At 35.9% G+C, this 17896-nt stretch overlaps 1 protein-coding gene across 2 annotated transcripts in view; it reads right to left on the bottom strand.

Moving 5' to 3' along the window:
• The window catches only part of LOC106151722 (chitinase domain-containing protein 1), a 29813-nt gene that overhangs the window by 9801 nt on the left and 2116 nt on the right, over positions 1-17896 (bottom strand). For both annotated transcript variants that reach the window (XM_087019039.1, XM_087019038.1), the window contains exons 3-6: positions 16850-16982; positions 15655-15696; positions 8877-8983; positions 8505-8566 (exon numbers count right to left, since the gene is read on the bottom strand). In XM_087019039.1, coding sequence (XP_086875165.1) covers positions 8505-8566; positions 8877-8983; positions 15655-15696; positions 16850-16982 — 344 coding nt within the window. The remainder of the gene's footprint in view (positions 1-8504; positions 8567-8876; positions 8984-15654; positions 15697-16849; positions 16983-17896) is intronic.

Genomic DNA, 17896 nt, shown 5'->3' on the forward strand with positions numbered 1-17896 from the left:
TAACAACTCCAGGAAATGGACCAGCTCTCTGGATGTAAGAAAGTAATAACATGACAGAGAATGTACTATATAATATAACAACTCCAGGAAATGTACCAGTTCTCTGGATGTAAGAAAGTAATAACATGACAGAGAATGTACTATATAATATAACAACTCCAGGAAATGGACCAGTTCTCTGGATGTAAGAAAGTAATAACATGACAGAGAATGTACTATATAATATAACAACTCCAGGAAATGGACCAGTTCTCTGGGTGTAAGAAAGTAATAACATGACAGAGAATGTACTATATAATATAACAACTCCAGGAAATGGACCAGCTCTCTGGATGTAAGAAAGTAATAACATGACAGAGAATGTACTATATAATATAACAACTCCAGGAAATGGACCAGTTCTCTGGATGTAAGAAAGTAATAACATGACAGAGAATGTACTATATAATATAACAACTCCAGGAAATGGACCAGTTCTCTGGATGTAAGAAAGTAATAACATGACAGAGAATGTACTATATAATATAACAACTCCAGGAAATGGACCAGTTCTCTGGATGTAACAAAGTAATAACATGACAGAGAATGTACTATATAATATAACAACTCCAGGAAATGGACCAGTTCTCTGGATGTAAGAAAGTAATAACATGACAGAGAATGTACTATATAATATAACAACTCCAGGAAATGGACCAGTTCTCTGGATGTAAGAAAGTAATAACATGACAGAGAATGTACTATATAATATAACAACTCCAGGAAATGGACCAGTTCTCTGGATGTAAGAAAGTAATAACATGACAGAGAATGTACTATATAATATAACAACTCCAGGAAATGGACCAGTTCTCTGGATGTAACAAAGTAATAACATGACAGAGAATGTACTATATAATATAACAACTCCAGGAAATGGACCAGTACTCTGGATGTAACAAAGTAATAACATGACAGAGAATGTACTATATAATATAACAACTCCAGGAAATGGACCAGTTCTCTGGATGTAAGAAAGTAATAACATGACAGAGAATGTACTATATAATATAACAACTCCAGGAAATGGACCAGTTCTCTGGATGTAAGAAAGTAATAACATGACAGAGAATGTACTATATAATATAACAACTCCAGGAAATGGACCAGTTCTCTGGATGTAAGAAAGTAATAACATGACAGAGAATGTACTATATAATATAACAACTCCAGGAAATGGACCAGCTCTCTGGATGTAAGAAAGTAATAACATGACAGAGAATGTACTATATAATATAACAACTCCAGGAAATGGACCAGTTCTCTGGATGTAAGAAAGTAATAACATGACAGAGAATGTACTATATAATATAACAACTCCAGGAAATGGACCAGTTCTCTGGATGTAACAAAGTAATAACATGACAGAGAATGTACTATATAATATAACAACTCCAGGAAATGGACCAGTTCTCTGGATGTAACAAAGTAATAACATGACAGAGAATGTACTATATAATATAACAACTCCAGGAAATGGACCAGTTCTCTGGATGTAACAAAGTAATAACATGACAGAGAATGTACTATATAATATAACAACTCCAGGAAATGGACCAGTTCTCTGGATGTAAGAAAGTAATAACATGACAGAGAATGTACTATATAATATAACAACTCCAGGAAATGGACCAGTTCTCTGGATGTAACAAAGTAATAACATGACAGAGAATGTACTATATAATATAACAACTCCAGGAAATGGACCAGTTCTCTGGATGTAAGAAAGTAATAACATGACAGAGAATGTACTATATAATATAACAACTCCAGGAAATGGACCAGTTCTCTGGGTGTAACAAAGTAATAACATGACAGAGAATGTACTATATAATATAACAACTCCAGGAAATGGACCAGTTCTCTGGGTGTAAGAAAGTAATAACATGACAGAGAATGTACTATATAATATAACAACTCCAGGAAATGGACCAGTTCTCTGGGTGTAAGAAAGTAATAACATGACAGAGAATGTACTATATAATATAACAACTCCAGGAAATGGACCAGTTCTCTGGGTGTAAGAAAGTAATAACATGACAGAGAATGTACTATATAATATAACAACTCCAGGAAATGGACCAGTTCTCTGGATGTAAGAAAGTAATAACATGACAGAGAATGTACTATATAATATAACAACTCCAGGAAATGGACCAGTTCTCTGGATGTAAGAAAGTAATAACATGACAGAGAATGTACTATATAATATAACAACTCCAGGAAATGTACCAGGTCTCTGGATGTAACAAAGTAATAACATGACAGAGAATGTACTATATAATATAACAACTCCAGGAAATGTACCAGTTCTCTGGATGTAAGAAAGTTATAACATGACAGAGAATGTACTATATAATATAACAACTCCAGGAAATGGACCAGCTCTCTGGATGTAACAAAGTTATAACATGACAGAGAATGTACTATATAATATAACAACTCCAGGAAATGGACCAGCTCTCTGGATGTAAGAAAGTAATAACATGACAGAGTATGTACTATATAATATAACAACTCCAGGAAATGGACCAGTTCTCTGGATGTAAGAAAGTAATAACATGACAGAGTATGTACTATATAATATAACAACTCCAGGAAATGTACCAGGTCTCTGGATGTAACAAAGTAATAACATGACAGAGAATGTACTATATAATATAACAACTCCAGGAAATGGACCAGTTCTCTGGATGTAACAAAGTAATAACATGACAGAGAATGTACTATATAATATAACAACTCCAGGAAATGGACCAGTTCTCTGGATGTAAGAAAGTAATAACATGACAGAGAATGTACTATATAATATAACAACTCCAGGAAATGGACCAGTTCTCTGGATGTAAGAAGGTAATAACATGACAGAGAATGTACTATATAATATAACAACTCCAGGAAATGGACCAGTTCTCTGGATGTAAGAAAGTAATATCATGACAGAGAATGTACTATATAATATAACAACTCCAGGAAATGGACCAGTTCTCTGGATGTAAGAAAGTAATAACATGACAGAGAATGTACTATATAATATAACAACTCCAGGAAATGGACCAGTTCTCTGGATGTAAGAAAGTAATAACATGACAGAGAATGTACTATATAATATAACAACTCCAGGAAATGGACCAGTTCTCTGGGTGTAAGAAAGTAATAACATGACAGAGAATGTACTATATAATATAACAACTCCAGGAAATGGACCAGTTCTCTGGATGTAAGAAAGTAATAACATGACAGAGAATGTACTATATAATATAACAACTCCAGGAAATGGACCAGTTCTCTGGGTGTAAGAAAGTAATAACATGACAGAGAATGTACTATATAATATAACAACTCCAGGAAATGGACCAGTTCTCTGGATGTAACAAAGTAATAACATGACAGAGAATGTACTATATAATATAACAACTCCAGGAAATGGACCAGTTCTCTGGATGTAACAAAGTAATAACATGACAGAGAATGTACTATATAATATAACAACTCCAGGAAATGGACCAGTTCTCTGGATGTAACAAAGTAATAACATGACAGAGAATGTACTATATAATATAACAACTCCAGGAAATGGACCAGTTCTCTGGATGTAAGAAAGTAATAACATGACAGAGAATGTACTATATAATATAACAACTCCAGGAAATGGACCAGTTCTCTGGATGTAAGAAAGTAATAACATGACAGAGAATGTACTATATAATATAACAACTCCAGGAAATGGACCAGTTCTCTGGATGTAAGAAAGTAATAACATGACAGAGAATGTACTATATAATATAACAACTCCAGGAAATGGACCAGTTCTCTGGATGTAAGAAAGTAATAACATGACAGAGAATGTACTATATAATATAACAACTCCAGGAAATGGACCAGTTCTCTGGATGTAAGAAAGTAATATCATGACAGAGAATGTACTATATAATATAACAACTCCAGGAAATGGACCAGCTCTCTGGATGTAAGAAAGTAATAACATGACAGAGAATGTACTATATAATATAACAACTCCAGGAAATGTACCAGTTCTCTGGATGTAACAAAGTAATAACATGACAGAGAATGTACTATATAATATAACAACTCCAGGAAATGAACCAGTTCTCTGGATGTAAGAAAGTAATAACATGACAGAGAATGTACTATATAATATAACAACTCCAGGAAATGGACCAGTTCTCTGGATGTAAGAAGGTAATAACATGACAGAGAATGTACTATATAATATAACAACTCCAGGAAATGGACCAGTTCTCTGGGTGTAACAAAGTAATAACATGACAGAGAATGTACTATATAATATAACAACTCCAGGAAATGGACCAGTTCTCTGGATGTAAGAAGGTAATAACATGACAGAGAATGTACTATATAATATAACAACTCCAGGAAATGGACCAGCTCTCTGGATGTAAGAAAGTAATAACATGACAGAGAATGTACTATATAATATAACAACTCCAGGAAATGGACCAGTTCTCTGGATGTAAGAAAGTAATAACATGACAGAGAATGTACTATATAATATAACAACTCCAGGAAATGGACCAGCTCTCTGGATGTAACAAAGTAATAACATGACAGAGAATGTACTATATAATATAACAACTCCAGGAAATGTACCAGTTCTCTGGATGTAACAAAGTTATAACATGACAGAGAATGTACTATATAATATAACAACTCCAGGAAATGGACCAGTTCTCTGGATGTAAGAAAGTAATAACATGACAGAGAATGTACTATATAATATAACAACTCCAGGAAATGGACCAGTTCTCTGGATGTAACAAAGTAATAACATGACAGAGAATGTACTATATAATATAACAACTCCAGGAAATGGACCAGTTCTCTGGATGTAAGAAAGTAATAACATGACAGAGAATGTACTATATAATATAACAACTCCAGGAAATGGACCAGTTCTCTGGGTGTAACAAAGTAATAACATGACAGAGAATGTACTATATAATATAACAACTCCAGGAAATGGACCAGTTCTCTGGATGTAACAAAGTAATAACATGACAGAGAATGTACTATATAATATAACAACTCCAGGAAATGGACCAGTTCTCTGGGTGTAAGAAAGTAATAACATGACAGAGAATGTACTATATAATATAACAACTCCAGGAAATGGACCAGTTCTCTGGATGTAAGAAAGTAATAACATGACAGAGAATGTACTATATAATATAACAACTCCAGGAAATGGACCAGTTCTCTGGGTGTAAGAAAGTAATAACATGACAGAGAATGTACTATATAATATAACAACTCCAGGAAATGGACCAGTTCTCTGGATGTAACAAAGTAATAACATGACAGAGAATGTACTATATAATATAACAACTCCAGGAAATGTACCAGTTCTCTGGATGTAAGAAAGTAATATCATGACAGAGAATGTACTATATAATATAACAACTCCAGGAAATGGACCAGTTCTCTGGGTGTAAGAAAGTAATAACATGACAGAGAATGTACTATATAATATAACAACTCCAGGAAATGGACCAGTTCTCTGGATGTAAGAAAGTAATAACATGACAGAGAATGTACTATATAATATAACAACTCCAGGAAATGGACCAGTTCTCTGGGTGTAAGAAAGTAATAACATGACAGAGAATGTACTATATAATATAACAACTCCAGGAAATGGACCAGTTCTCTGGATGTAAGAAAGTAATAACATGACAGAGAATGTACTATATAATATAACAACTCCAGGAAATGGACCAGTTCTCTGGGTGTAAGAAAGTAATATCATGACAGAGAATGTACTATATAATATAACAACTCCAGGAAATGGACCAGTTCTCTGGATGTAAGAAAGTAATAACATGACAGAGAATGTACTATATAATATAACAACTCCAGGAAATGTACCAGTTCTCTGGATGTAACAAAGTAATAACATGACAGAGAATGTACTATATAATATAACAACTCCAGGAAATGGACCAGTTCTCTGGATGTAACAAAGTAATAACATGACAGAGAATGTACTATATAATATAACAACTCCAGGAAATGGACCAGTTCTCTGGGTGTAAGAAAGTAATAACATGACAGAGAATGTACTATATAATATAACAACTCCAGGAAATGGACCAGCTCTCTGGATGTAAGAAAGTAATAACATGACAGAGAATGTACTATATAATATAACAACTCCAGGAAATGGACCAGTTCTCTGGATGTAAGAAAGTAATAACATGACAGAGAATGTACTATATAATATAACAACTCCAGGAAATGTACCAGTTCTCTGGGTGTAACAAAGTAATAACATGACAGAGAATGTACTATATAATATAACAACTCCAGGAAATGGACCAGTTCTCTGGATGTAACAAAGTAATAACATGACAGAGAATGTACTATATAATATAACAACTCCAGGAAATGGACCAGTTCTCTGGATGTAACAAAGTAATAACATGACAGAGAATGTACTATATAATATAACAACTCCAGGAAATGGACCAGTTCTCTGGATGTAACAAAGTAATAACATGACAGAGAATGTACTATATAATATAACAACTCCAGGAAATGGACCAGTTCTCTGGGTGTAAGAAAGTAATAACATGACAGAGAATGTACTATATAATATAACAACTCCAGGAAATGGACCAGCTCTCTGGATGTAAGAAAGTAATAACATGACAGAGAATGTACTATATAATATAACAACTCCAGGAAATGGACCAGTTCTCTGGATGTAACAAAGTAATAACATGACAGAGAATGTACTATATAATATAACAACTCCAGGAAATGGACCAGTTCTCTGGATGTAACAAAGTAATAACATGACAGAGAATGTACTATATAATATAACAACTCCAGGAAATGGACCAGTTCTCTGGGTGTAAGAAAGTAATAACATGACAGAGAATGTACTATATAATATAACAACTCCAGGAAATGGACCAGCTCTCTGGATGTAAGAAAGTAATAACATGACAGAGAATGTACTATATAATATAACAACTCCAGGAAATGGACCAGCTCTCTGGATGTAACAAAGTAATAACATGACAGAGAATGTACTATATAATATAACAACTCCAGGAAATGGACCAGCTCTCTGGATGTAAGAAAGTAATAACATGACAGAGAATGTACTATATAATATAACAACTCCAGGAAATGGACCAGTTCTCTGGATGTAACAAAGTAATAACATGACAGAGAATGTACTATATAATATAACAACTCCAGGAAATGGACCAGTTCTCTGGATGTAACAAAGTAATAACATGACAGAGAATGTACTATATAATATAACAACTCCAGGAAATGGACCAGTTCTCTGGGTGTAAGAAAGTAATAACATGACAGAGAATGTACTATATAATATAACAACTCCAGGAAATGGACCAGCTCTCTGGATGTAAGAAAGTAATAACATGACAGAGAATGTACTATATAATATAACAACTCCAGGAAATGGACCAGTTCTCTGGATGTAAGAAAGTAATAACATGACAGAGAATGTACTATATAATATAACAACTCCAGGAAATGGACCAGTTCTCTGGATGTAACAAAGTAATAACATGACAGAGAATGTACTATATAATATAACAACTCCAGGAAATGGACCAGCTCTCTGGATGTAAGAAAGTAATAACATGACAGAGAATGTACTATATAATATAACAACTCCAGGAAATGGACCAGTTCTCTGGATGTAAGAAAGTAATAACATGACAGAGAATGTACTATATAATATAACAACTCCAGGAAATGGACCAGTTCTCTGGATGTAACAAAGTAATAACATGACAGAGAATGTACTATATAATATAACAACTCCAGGAAATGGACCAGTTCTCTGGATGTAAGAAAGTAATAACATGACAGAGAATGTACTATATAATATAACAACTCCAGGAAATGGACCAGTTCTCTGGATGTAAGAAAGTAATATCATGACAAATTTTTTTCATAAAATTGCTCTAGAATGTACTATATAATATAACAACCCCAGGGTTGATAATAATTGAAAATTAAAGCAGCTTAACTGAACAAAATTGTGTTTATAAGATGACAATACAACATCCAGTAATACTTACTGTCTTCTGTGTCCTCCCAGCTGTGACCATATCTCTACTACAACATCCAGTAATACTTACTGTCTTCTGTGTCCTCCAAGCTGGGACCATATCTCTACTACAACATCCAGTAATACTTACTGTCTTCTGTTTCCTCCCAGCTGTGACCATATCTCTACTACAACATCCAGTAATACTTACTGTCTTCTGTTTCCTCCCAGCTGTGACCATATCTCTACTACAACATCCAGTAATACTTACTGTCTTCTGTGTCCTCCAAGCTGGGACCATATCTCTACTACAACATCCAGTAATACTTACTGTCTTCTGTGTCCTCCCAGCTGTGACCATATCTCTACTACAACATCCAGTAATACTTACTGTCTTCTGTTTCCTCCCAGCTGTGACCATATCTCTACTACAACACCGCTGAACTTGTGAGACTGAAACAGAATTTTTGACAGGTAGTAATAACAGCAGACTTTTTACAAAACCCATCCCTCATCCACCTACACAATGTTGGGGGGGGGGGGGATATAATACATACATATAATTTGACAGAATCAATGCCAAGTTCAAAATTTCAACCATTGCTGTAGCATAATTCTACATGCAGCATTTCCAAAAGTTGTAAAAGATAAAGAGCTATTCATCATATCACTTTACCTTGACGACCTTGATACACTGAATGTGTTAGGTGTGACAGTGAGGTACAATTGTGTTAAATGTGACTGTACTGTTTTGAAAATTTACCTTGACAAACTTCAAAATTGTCTTGATACATTCTTTCTGAACATCTTCACTGGAGAATAAAATGTGGTAGTCTTGTCCGGTCCAGCCATCAAACAATATCCTAGGGACTGGAAGACAGCAATGTGTTAGGTGTGACAGTGAGGTGTAAATGTGTTAGATGTGACAGTGAAATGTGAATGTGTTAGATGTGGCAGTGAGGTGTGAATGTGTTAGATATGACAGTGAAATGTGAATGTGTTAGATGTGATAATAAGGTGTGAATGTGTTAGATGTGACAGTGAGTTATTATTTAGGAAATGGAGCACTTAAACTTAATAATTAACAACTGAGACAAATTTGGTAAAAATGTGGCAATCTTGTAAAATTATATTTAACTTTGGTTGTTGCCCACACTTGGTGTAAGCATCAGGGGCGGATTAAGGGCGTCTTCTGGGTCTTCCGGAAGACAGTCAGATTTTCAAGTTTACATTGACAGGTATTAGTAGGGGAGCCAAACTCCAAAAGCCTTCAAAAAAGGGTAGTAAAAAAAATTTAATGATATAAAATTTTCGAACATATCGTTGGAGAGCCTGATACTTGGGGTTTATGAATCTGCTTATTGGACAAATGGGCTCAATTGCGAAAGTGCCCAAAAATCCAAGATGGCCGCCATCCATGGTGAATACATAGAATTAGCATCAGTTATGAAAAGTGATTAATATTATTTCTTTGCTGAAGTGTAGAATCCTTTTATTATGTATATATTGTGGAATTATGTACTTCCTGGTGATCTGTAGCAATAATTTGACAACTGGATTCAAAATGGCCGCTTCATCCATGATGGCGGACAATATTTCACTAATTTTTGCAATTAAGTCATGTTTTCTTCAATCTAGAATTTCTTCTTATCATGATATAAGCAAACTGTCATCACATATAGCTTTTCTATAATATTTCACACATTTCTGTTGTCTGCATGCACTATGGAGGCTTTTTGATCAAGAGAAAATCCAATATGGCCGCCACACACCCCTCACCTTTATGAGTCAGAAGCACAATGTATATCTTTTTGAAAGTTCAAATACCTTATTAAATGAAGCATATTTTATTTTTATTTTACAATATGCAGGTATAGGACAATTGTTTTAAATTTTAAAGGTAAATTTGGGATGGTGTCTTGACCCAAGATGGCTGCTTTATTCAAGATGGCGGCCAAAAAATTTGCCAATTATTGCAGTTAAGTCATGTTTTATTTAATCTAGAATTACTTTCAATCATGAAAGAAGCAACACACCATCAAATATAAATTATGTACAGTATGACCTGTATTTCCTCTCTCTGTACAGTATGAAGCTTTATGATTAGAAAAAAATCCAACATGGCCACCATGCACCCCAACCGTTATGGCCCAAAGGTGCACACAGCATCCACCTTATTTGCAAGATCAAATATCTTCTTTAATGAAGTATATTTCATGTTTCCTTTGCAATTTATTGGTAAAGGACAATTATTTATTTTCAAAGGAAAAGCTTAGACCATATCTTTTTTCAACATGGCTTCTTTATCCAAGATGGCTGCCATTATTTTACCAATTTTCGCAACTGAGGCCCATGTTCTATAATCAAGAAATTATTTCAACCATGGTAAAAGCAATATTTCAAGAAATATAAATTCTCTTAAATATTTCCTACATTTTAATATCTGTAAAGAATATGATTAGGCCTTTTTCATTAGATAAAAATCCAATATGGCTGCCATATACCCCTTACCATTACAAATCAATGGTACCATGTGTACTTTACTGATAGTTGAAATCTCTTATTTAATGAAGTATATTTTTCAGGTGGCAGTTATATAGGTTTTATAGATGACATCCAACATTTGTCATTTCTAGATGGCATATAATGATTTTTTTCTTTATATATGGAGTGAATGTCGTAAACTTTAAAAATTTAGGATGCTTAATTCAAGTGTGGGCTTGAAATAGGACATTACGATTTCGACTAACTTAGTGGATAATGCAATCTAAAGATTCCCCGCTTCATGTCAGATTTACATAAGGTCGCACAAAGAAAACCCAAGTCCACATAGTGACCAGTTAAACGATTTATTTGTTTTTGACGTTTCTAGGGATGCATTCCCAGAGATTTAACTCCCTGGGGTTCACGCTAAACTGCAGTCAGCCGAGCGCGCACCATAGTTTATTAACCCCTTACAGCTTTTAGTATGCGGGAAAGACGCTTAAGCCGGCAAAGCTGACAGTAATCTAGTGAGACTCCCCACAGGGATATATGTACTTGCCCCCCCCCCCCCTCCCCATTGTCTTGGGAAAGGGAGGTAGAGGTCAGGAGGGATGGCACCATCATTTCTGTTGAGACTGGCCCCTGTCTTTTTGATGTGGATGGCTTCTAGGACTTTTCTGTAATTTTCCCTTGGCTCACTGTTAATCACCTTGATTTTGTCAATAATAGGACCATATGCTACTTTATGTCCGGATTGTTCCTCATGCTGGCTTAATGCTGACTTGCTGTCTCTATTCTTGACCGAATTTTGGTGTTCGGCTATTCTCTCTGACACTGATTTTCCCGTTTTGCCTATATATTGCTCTCCACACCCCTCACATTCCATTTCATAGACAACTCCACACTTTTCATTGTTGTCTAATGGGTCTTTGGGACTTACTACTGCATTCCGGATGGTGAACCCTGCTTTGTTGTACAAGTTAATGTTGTATTTTTAAAATTTTTAAATGGGATGGGGGGGGGGGGGACAAATACACCTCCTGAGTAGAGGCTATTCACCTGGATAGCCTCATTCCCTGAAGAAGATGTCCTGATAGACATCGAAATATTGGAGGTAAAACCTATCTCAATATTAGCTGTTGGCTGAAGAAAAATTCATATCATTCTTATAACTTAACGCAGCTGATGAAATTCTTCTTTTCTTGTATGAATTTTTTGGATCACAAATTTAAAAAAAAGGCCTATGTTAACTTTTCATTACATCTCCTGTGTTTGACATTTTTGCTGTGGAATGTTCATCCATCATTCCTGACAAGCTCTCTCCAACTATAACATGTTTCTACACCTCTGGATGCTGTCCTGACAGTTATCTTTTGGAATATGGCTTGGAGAAGCTGCTGGCCATACCAAAGTAACCATGACATTGTTAGCAGTTTTGTAGTTCTCTGTGGGGGCATGCCTTTTTTGTCCATGAAATGAGTTGCTATTAGATGTGCCCCTGAATATGTAGGGACACTACATTGAACAATACTTCTTCCCTGTATCTAACACCGTTAAAGGGTCATGGAATAACAACCAAGGACAATCTGTGGTCATGTGTGTATCCATCTCTTAACATTATGAATCCTCCACCATCCTGCTGCCTTGGAAGGATACAATATGTTCCACAGGTTTCACCAGCTCAAATCAGCATAGTAGATACAGGGACAATATCCACGAGTCCAAATGATATATCTTGAGTACCTTATGTTATGGTTCCTTCAGTACATTGCCCATGGGTAAAAAATCTTTTTGTTCTTGGTGATCAGATTTTCTTTTCCCAAAGGAGAGTGGAAACTAAAGGATCTGACGCGTCTCAGATTCCTCCTGAGGAAACATGGTGTTACAGTGGATTGGAGACTTAGAGCATTTAGGCTTCGTTCACATGCAATGTCTATTTTCTATTTTCTATTTTCTATTTTCGGTATGTCTTATGATCACGGTCTGTGCACTGAATATCCCGCGGCGTAATTACTGGCAGCGCGAGCCAGTTACTATAAGTTACTATAAGTAACTGGCTCGCGCTGCCAGTAATTACGCGGCGGGATATTCAGTGCACAGACCGTGATCATAAGACATACCGAAAATAGAAAATAGAAAATAGACATTGCATGTGAACGAAGCCTTAGTATTAGGGTATTTAATAAAGCATATTACTCATGGGTACATTCCTCAGAAACTAGCCATACATAAAGGTCACTGCAGGTTGCAAAAATTGGGAGGTTTCTTCCAATTCACACATTGATCTTTGTCTTACATGAAGCACTTATGGTCCACATGGATGTGATTTGAGTACAGTTTATGAGCTTACTGGGCGTAGTTTCATCAACTCTCCTTATTAGCATGGGAAGTGCAAATGTTGGCATTTTGTAATCTTTTCCAGCATGGAGGGGAATGTCACCACCTTACAGTTACATGGTATTATGGAAGAGGCGCGCATGATTTGTGTACAGCTATATGGATTTTGGGTCTTTAGATATGACCAAAGGGCCTGCATATTTGCTCTTGCAAAGCAGATCTTATGTTTCTCCTCCCAACTGAGGATGCTCTTTCTTTCTGTACTTTATTAGCTTTACCCTTGCCAAAATATCAGGCCAGTTGCAAATTAGCTGCAATATTCTGCAAATAAGAAGCAATAAAACTTCGCATACTACACTTAATGATGTAGGACATAATAAACTGCTCAACAGCAAAGTGCATAGTTGTGGTCACCATCTGTATTCCCAAAAATAAATTGAAACTAGAAAAGCACTTCAATAGCGCAGACCTCCGCCAAGGCGGTAAAGTCTCCACCCAATGCCGTTTCACCCCTAAATTTTCATTCTATAATGATTTAGTTTTTTTTATTCTTGATTGATTATTGATCTGGATCACCACCAAAAACTAATTTATTGTTCCTTGGCCCACTTCTGACTATCCTGAAAATTTCATCAAAATTGGTCCGAATCTTAATTTTTTGTATTTTTGATTATTGATTGATTATTGATCCAGATCACCACCAAAAACTAAACACTTCTAAGTTAACCCATTTCTGACCTACCCTGAAAATTCCATCAAAATTCATCCATAACTTTTTTGAGTCATGTTGTTGTCAAACAAACAGAGAAACAAACAAACAGGGGTGAAAACATAGCCTCCTTGGCGGAGGTAACTAAAGCACCAATGTGATAAATGAAACTAGTATCTGTTACATAAATGTTGTTTGAAGTTTCAAAAAAATTTGAGTTTACCTTTGATTTCATGAAGTGAAATTTGCATGGAATCGGAATTATTATTGTACAAAACATTTGAGCTTCTTTTGATAAACAAATAAATAGAAAATGATGTTATTATAGACATGTACTTTGACAACATAGTTGTTATGCTATAAAATACAATGGTCCAAGAACATGCATATGAATGTGAAGAATCTTATAAATAATTGACTGTGAATAAACATGCCATCTTAAATTTATCTGAAAAAAGAGAAAAAATTCTCATATATCCATATATTGTAAAATAAAAATAAAATGTACTTCATCAAAGGAGATATTTCAACTTTTCATGAGATACGTGACTTTGTTTCATATGAGGGTAATGACAAGGGATTTATGGTGGCCATTTTGGGTGTTTCTATAAGCATAAAGCCTTCATTCTGTATATAGATAGTAAAAAATGCAGGAAGTTAGGGTAGAGTATCTATGTTTGATGAAATTTTGCTTTTGGAAGATTGAAAGAAATTCTGACGTAAAGAAAAGAGATTAAATTGCAAAATTGGTCAAATTTTGGCTGCCATCTTGGATAGAGTGGCCATGTTGGATTAATAGGCAGTCTATAATTAACCTTTATAAAATTAAAACAAATGTACTTTACCCATATGTTATAAAATGAAAGTATAATATATTCATTAAAAGAGATATACCAACTTTTGATATGATATATGTTTCGCCTTTGACTCATATTGGTAAGGGGTGTATGGCAGCCATATTGGATTTTTCTCTAATCATCCAACTTTAATTATGCATTCAAATAGCAAAAATGCACACAGTATTGGAGAGATTCTATTTTTGATAAAATTTAGCTTTTTCCACGATTGAAAGTAGTTCTAGATTACAGAAACCATGACTTCATTGCAAAAACTTGTGAAAATTTAGCTGCCATCTTGGATAAAGTAGCCATCTTGAATTGAGATAGCTCTTTGAATTTAGCTTAAAAATATTGGAGCAATTCCCCTCTACCCAAAAATTGTAAAATAGAAATAGCATTTGCTTCATTAAAGTAGGTATTTGAACTTTTCTGTAAAAGACAGATGGTACCCTAGACTCATAATGGTAAGGGGTATGTGGCGGCCATATTGGATTTTTTTGTATTCACAAAAGCCTCTATATTATACATAGATGGTACAAATGCAGGAAATAGTATAGGCAATCTTTATTTGATGAATGTTTGCTCATATCATGATTGAAGGACATTCTAGATCAATGAAAAGAGGATTTAATTGCAAAAAATGTTGAAATATTGGCCGCCATCTTGGATAGAGCGGCCATTTTGAATCCAATTGACCAATTTCAGCTACAGATCACCAGATAGCACATATTTCCACAATATATGGACAATAAAAGTATTTACCCTGAAACAAACTGAAAATATCAACCATTTTTCATAATTTATCCATTTTTGCATATTCCTTAGGGATGGCGGCCATCTTGGATTTTTGGGCACTTTCGCAATTGAGCCTATTTGTCCAATAAGCATATTCATAAACCCCAGATATCAGGCTCTCCGATCATATATTGGAAAATTTTATATCATAAAAAATTTTTTTCACCGCGGCCCTTATTTTTTGCCTTGGCTCCCCTACTATATCTATTTTTTTCTGTCGGAAGACGGTCAAAAATGGAGGATGAATCAACAAGGAAGACTGACAGAAAATAACTCTGGATCCGCCCCTGAGTATGTTGTTAAAAGAAAGAAATCATACAGGGATCATGACAGAAATGATGAAGGTTCCAACAGTTTGGGTTATAATATATACTCACTCATTTCCACAGGTCTACCCTTGGTGACATCTTGAATCCAACCTAGAAATACAAACATCCCTGACTGCAGCAGTATAGACAACAGTGTTAGCATACTATAAGTAATAACATATAGCAATGCAAACTATCACTAATATCCCTGTTACAGCCGTGTATGTTCTGAGTCTCAGTTCATTATCTGTAAGAGACAGGATAGTGAATATTGAGTAAATGAAGCTAATCACAAAAATACTTTTCAAAAGAAAGACATTTCTAACCAGGCCACCATGTATGTGCATCTCTACTTCCATTCTCTCGCAGTACAATGCCCTGCAATATTTATTTAGACTGCTTTAGGGTAAACCTGGACAGAACTTCTCTCCCACCTTTGTCTTTGTCATGTCCACCCTCCACCAGAAATATTTCTCCTACCTCTGTCTATGTCATGTCCGCCCTCCACCAGAAATATGTCTCCTACCTCTGTCTATGTCATGTCCACCCTCCACCAGAAATATGTCTCCTACCCTTGTCTATGTCATGTCCGCCCTCCACCAGAAATATGTCTCCTACCCTTGTCTATGTCATGTCCGCCCTCCACCAGAAATATGTCTCCTACCCTTGTCTATGTCATGTCCGCTCTCCACCAGAAATATGTCTCCTACCTTTGTCTATGCCATGTCCTCCCTCCACCAGAAATATATCTCCTACCTTTGTCTATGCCATGTCCGCCCTCCACCAGAAATATGTCTCCTACCTTTGTCTATGTCATGTCCGCCCTCCACCAGAAATATATCTCCTACCTTTGTCTATGCCATGTCCGCCCTCCACCAGAAATATATGTCTCCCACCTGTGTCTATGTCATGTCTGCCCTCCACCAGAAATATGTCTCTTACCTTTGTCTATGTCATGTCCGCCCTCCACCAGAAATATGTCTCCTACCTTTGTCTATGCCATGTCCACCCTCCACCAGAAATATGTCTCCTACCTTTGTCTATGTCATGTCCACCCTCCACCAGAAATATGTCTCCTACCTTTGTCTATGTCATGTCCGCCCTCCACCAGAAATATGTCTCCTACCTCTGTCTATGTCATGTCCACCCTCCACCAGAAATATGTCTCCTACCCTTGTCTATGTCATGTCCGCCCTCCACCAGAAATATGTCTCCCACCTGTGTCTATGTCATGTCCGCCCTCCACCAGAAATATGTCTCCTACCTTTGTCTATGTCATGTCCACCCTCCACCAGAAATGAACCACTGGATTTTCTCTTCACCTGAAGCCACACTGGAGACACGTAGTTGAACTTATTACCAAATGTCTTGGCCATGTCGTACCCATGGCTGTTCCACTGGAAGAAACGGGATGTTCAGTTTTGATTTTAAATTCCAACAAGGTCATTTCAACTGAAAGATGCTTTCTAAGCTTAATATGTTTCAATAATAAAAATATGAATAAAGATGCATCCAACATTTAAATTGCCCCCACCCAAAGACATAATAAGCAAAACAAGATATAAGTTATACCAGTGTATGAAATGGCCGCCTGCCCGCCAGCCCGAGGCTGGTAACTTTCAGGCCGGGCGGGTAAGATTTGCAAATTACCCGCCCGACGGGATGGCTAATTTACAGCCTATTTTCACCTTTTATTTTGTCTATGTTCACAAGCGATTTCAGCACAATAAACTCACTGTTTTCACCCACTTTCATAGAAGCAAAGAACTAACCATAGCTTGCAATCGAACGCTCGTATCGAAATGTAACCAACAGTCTCCCTCTCAGTGGCCTCGTTTTCGAAGTTCCGTCTGTGTGATATGAAGTTGAGAGACAATTTGAAACAAGGCACATTGTTCTTAACCAGCTTCAGTGCACAGCAGATAACGTTACGTCATTGTTTTGTGTAGAGGAGATACCGCGAGTAGCTATTTGTAGGTTGAGAGTAATAAAAATGTGAAAGTATAAAAAGTTATGATGTTGATTAAATAGACGTATAGGTACATGAAGTGCTTATAATCAACAGTAATAAAGGCAACGGAGGCAAATTAAAGGAGAATTTTACAAAAATTTGAATCCCCAAATTATGAGTGAACGTGCGAGTTTACGCCGTGCGTCAGATGTAGTTTTTTCCCACGTGCTTTCATCTTGGGCTGTCAAAAATGAAAAAAATTCTATCAAGTCCGATAGAGAAGTTCACAAAAGAAAAACAATTGAGGAAAGAAATAAAAATAACAAAGATTACGACAGAACCAAACGAAAGAGAACAAAT

This window comes from Lingula anatina, chromosome 8 (assembly GCF_051362555.1).
Source record: "Lingula anatina isolate TDL-2025a chromosome 8, LinAna3.0, whole genome shotgun sequence".
NCBI classification, from domain to species: domain Eukaryota; kingdom Metazoa; phylum Brachiopoda; class Lingulata; order Lingulida; family Lingulidae; genus Lingula; species Lingula anatina.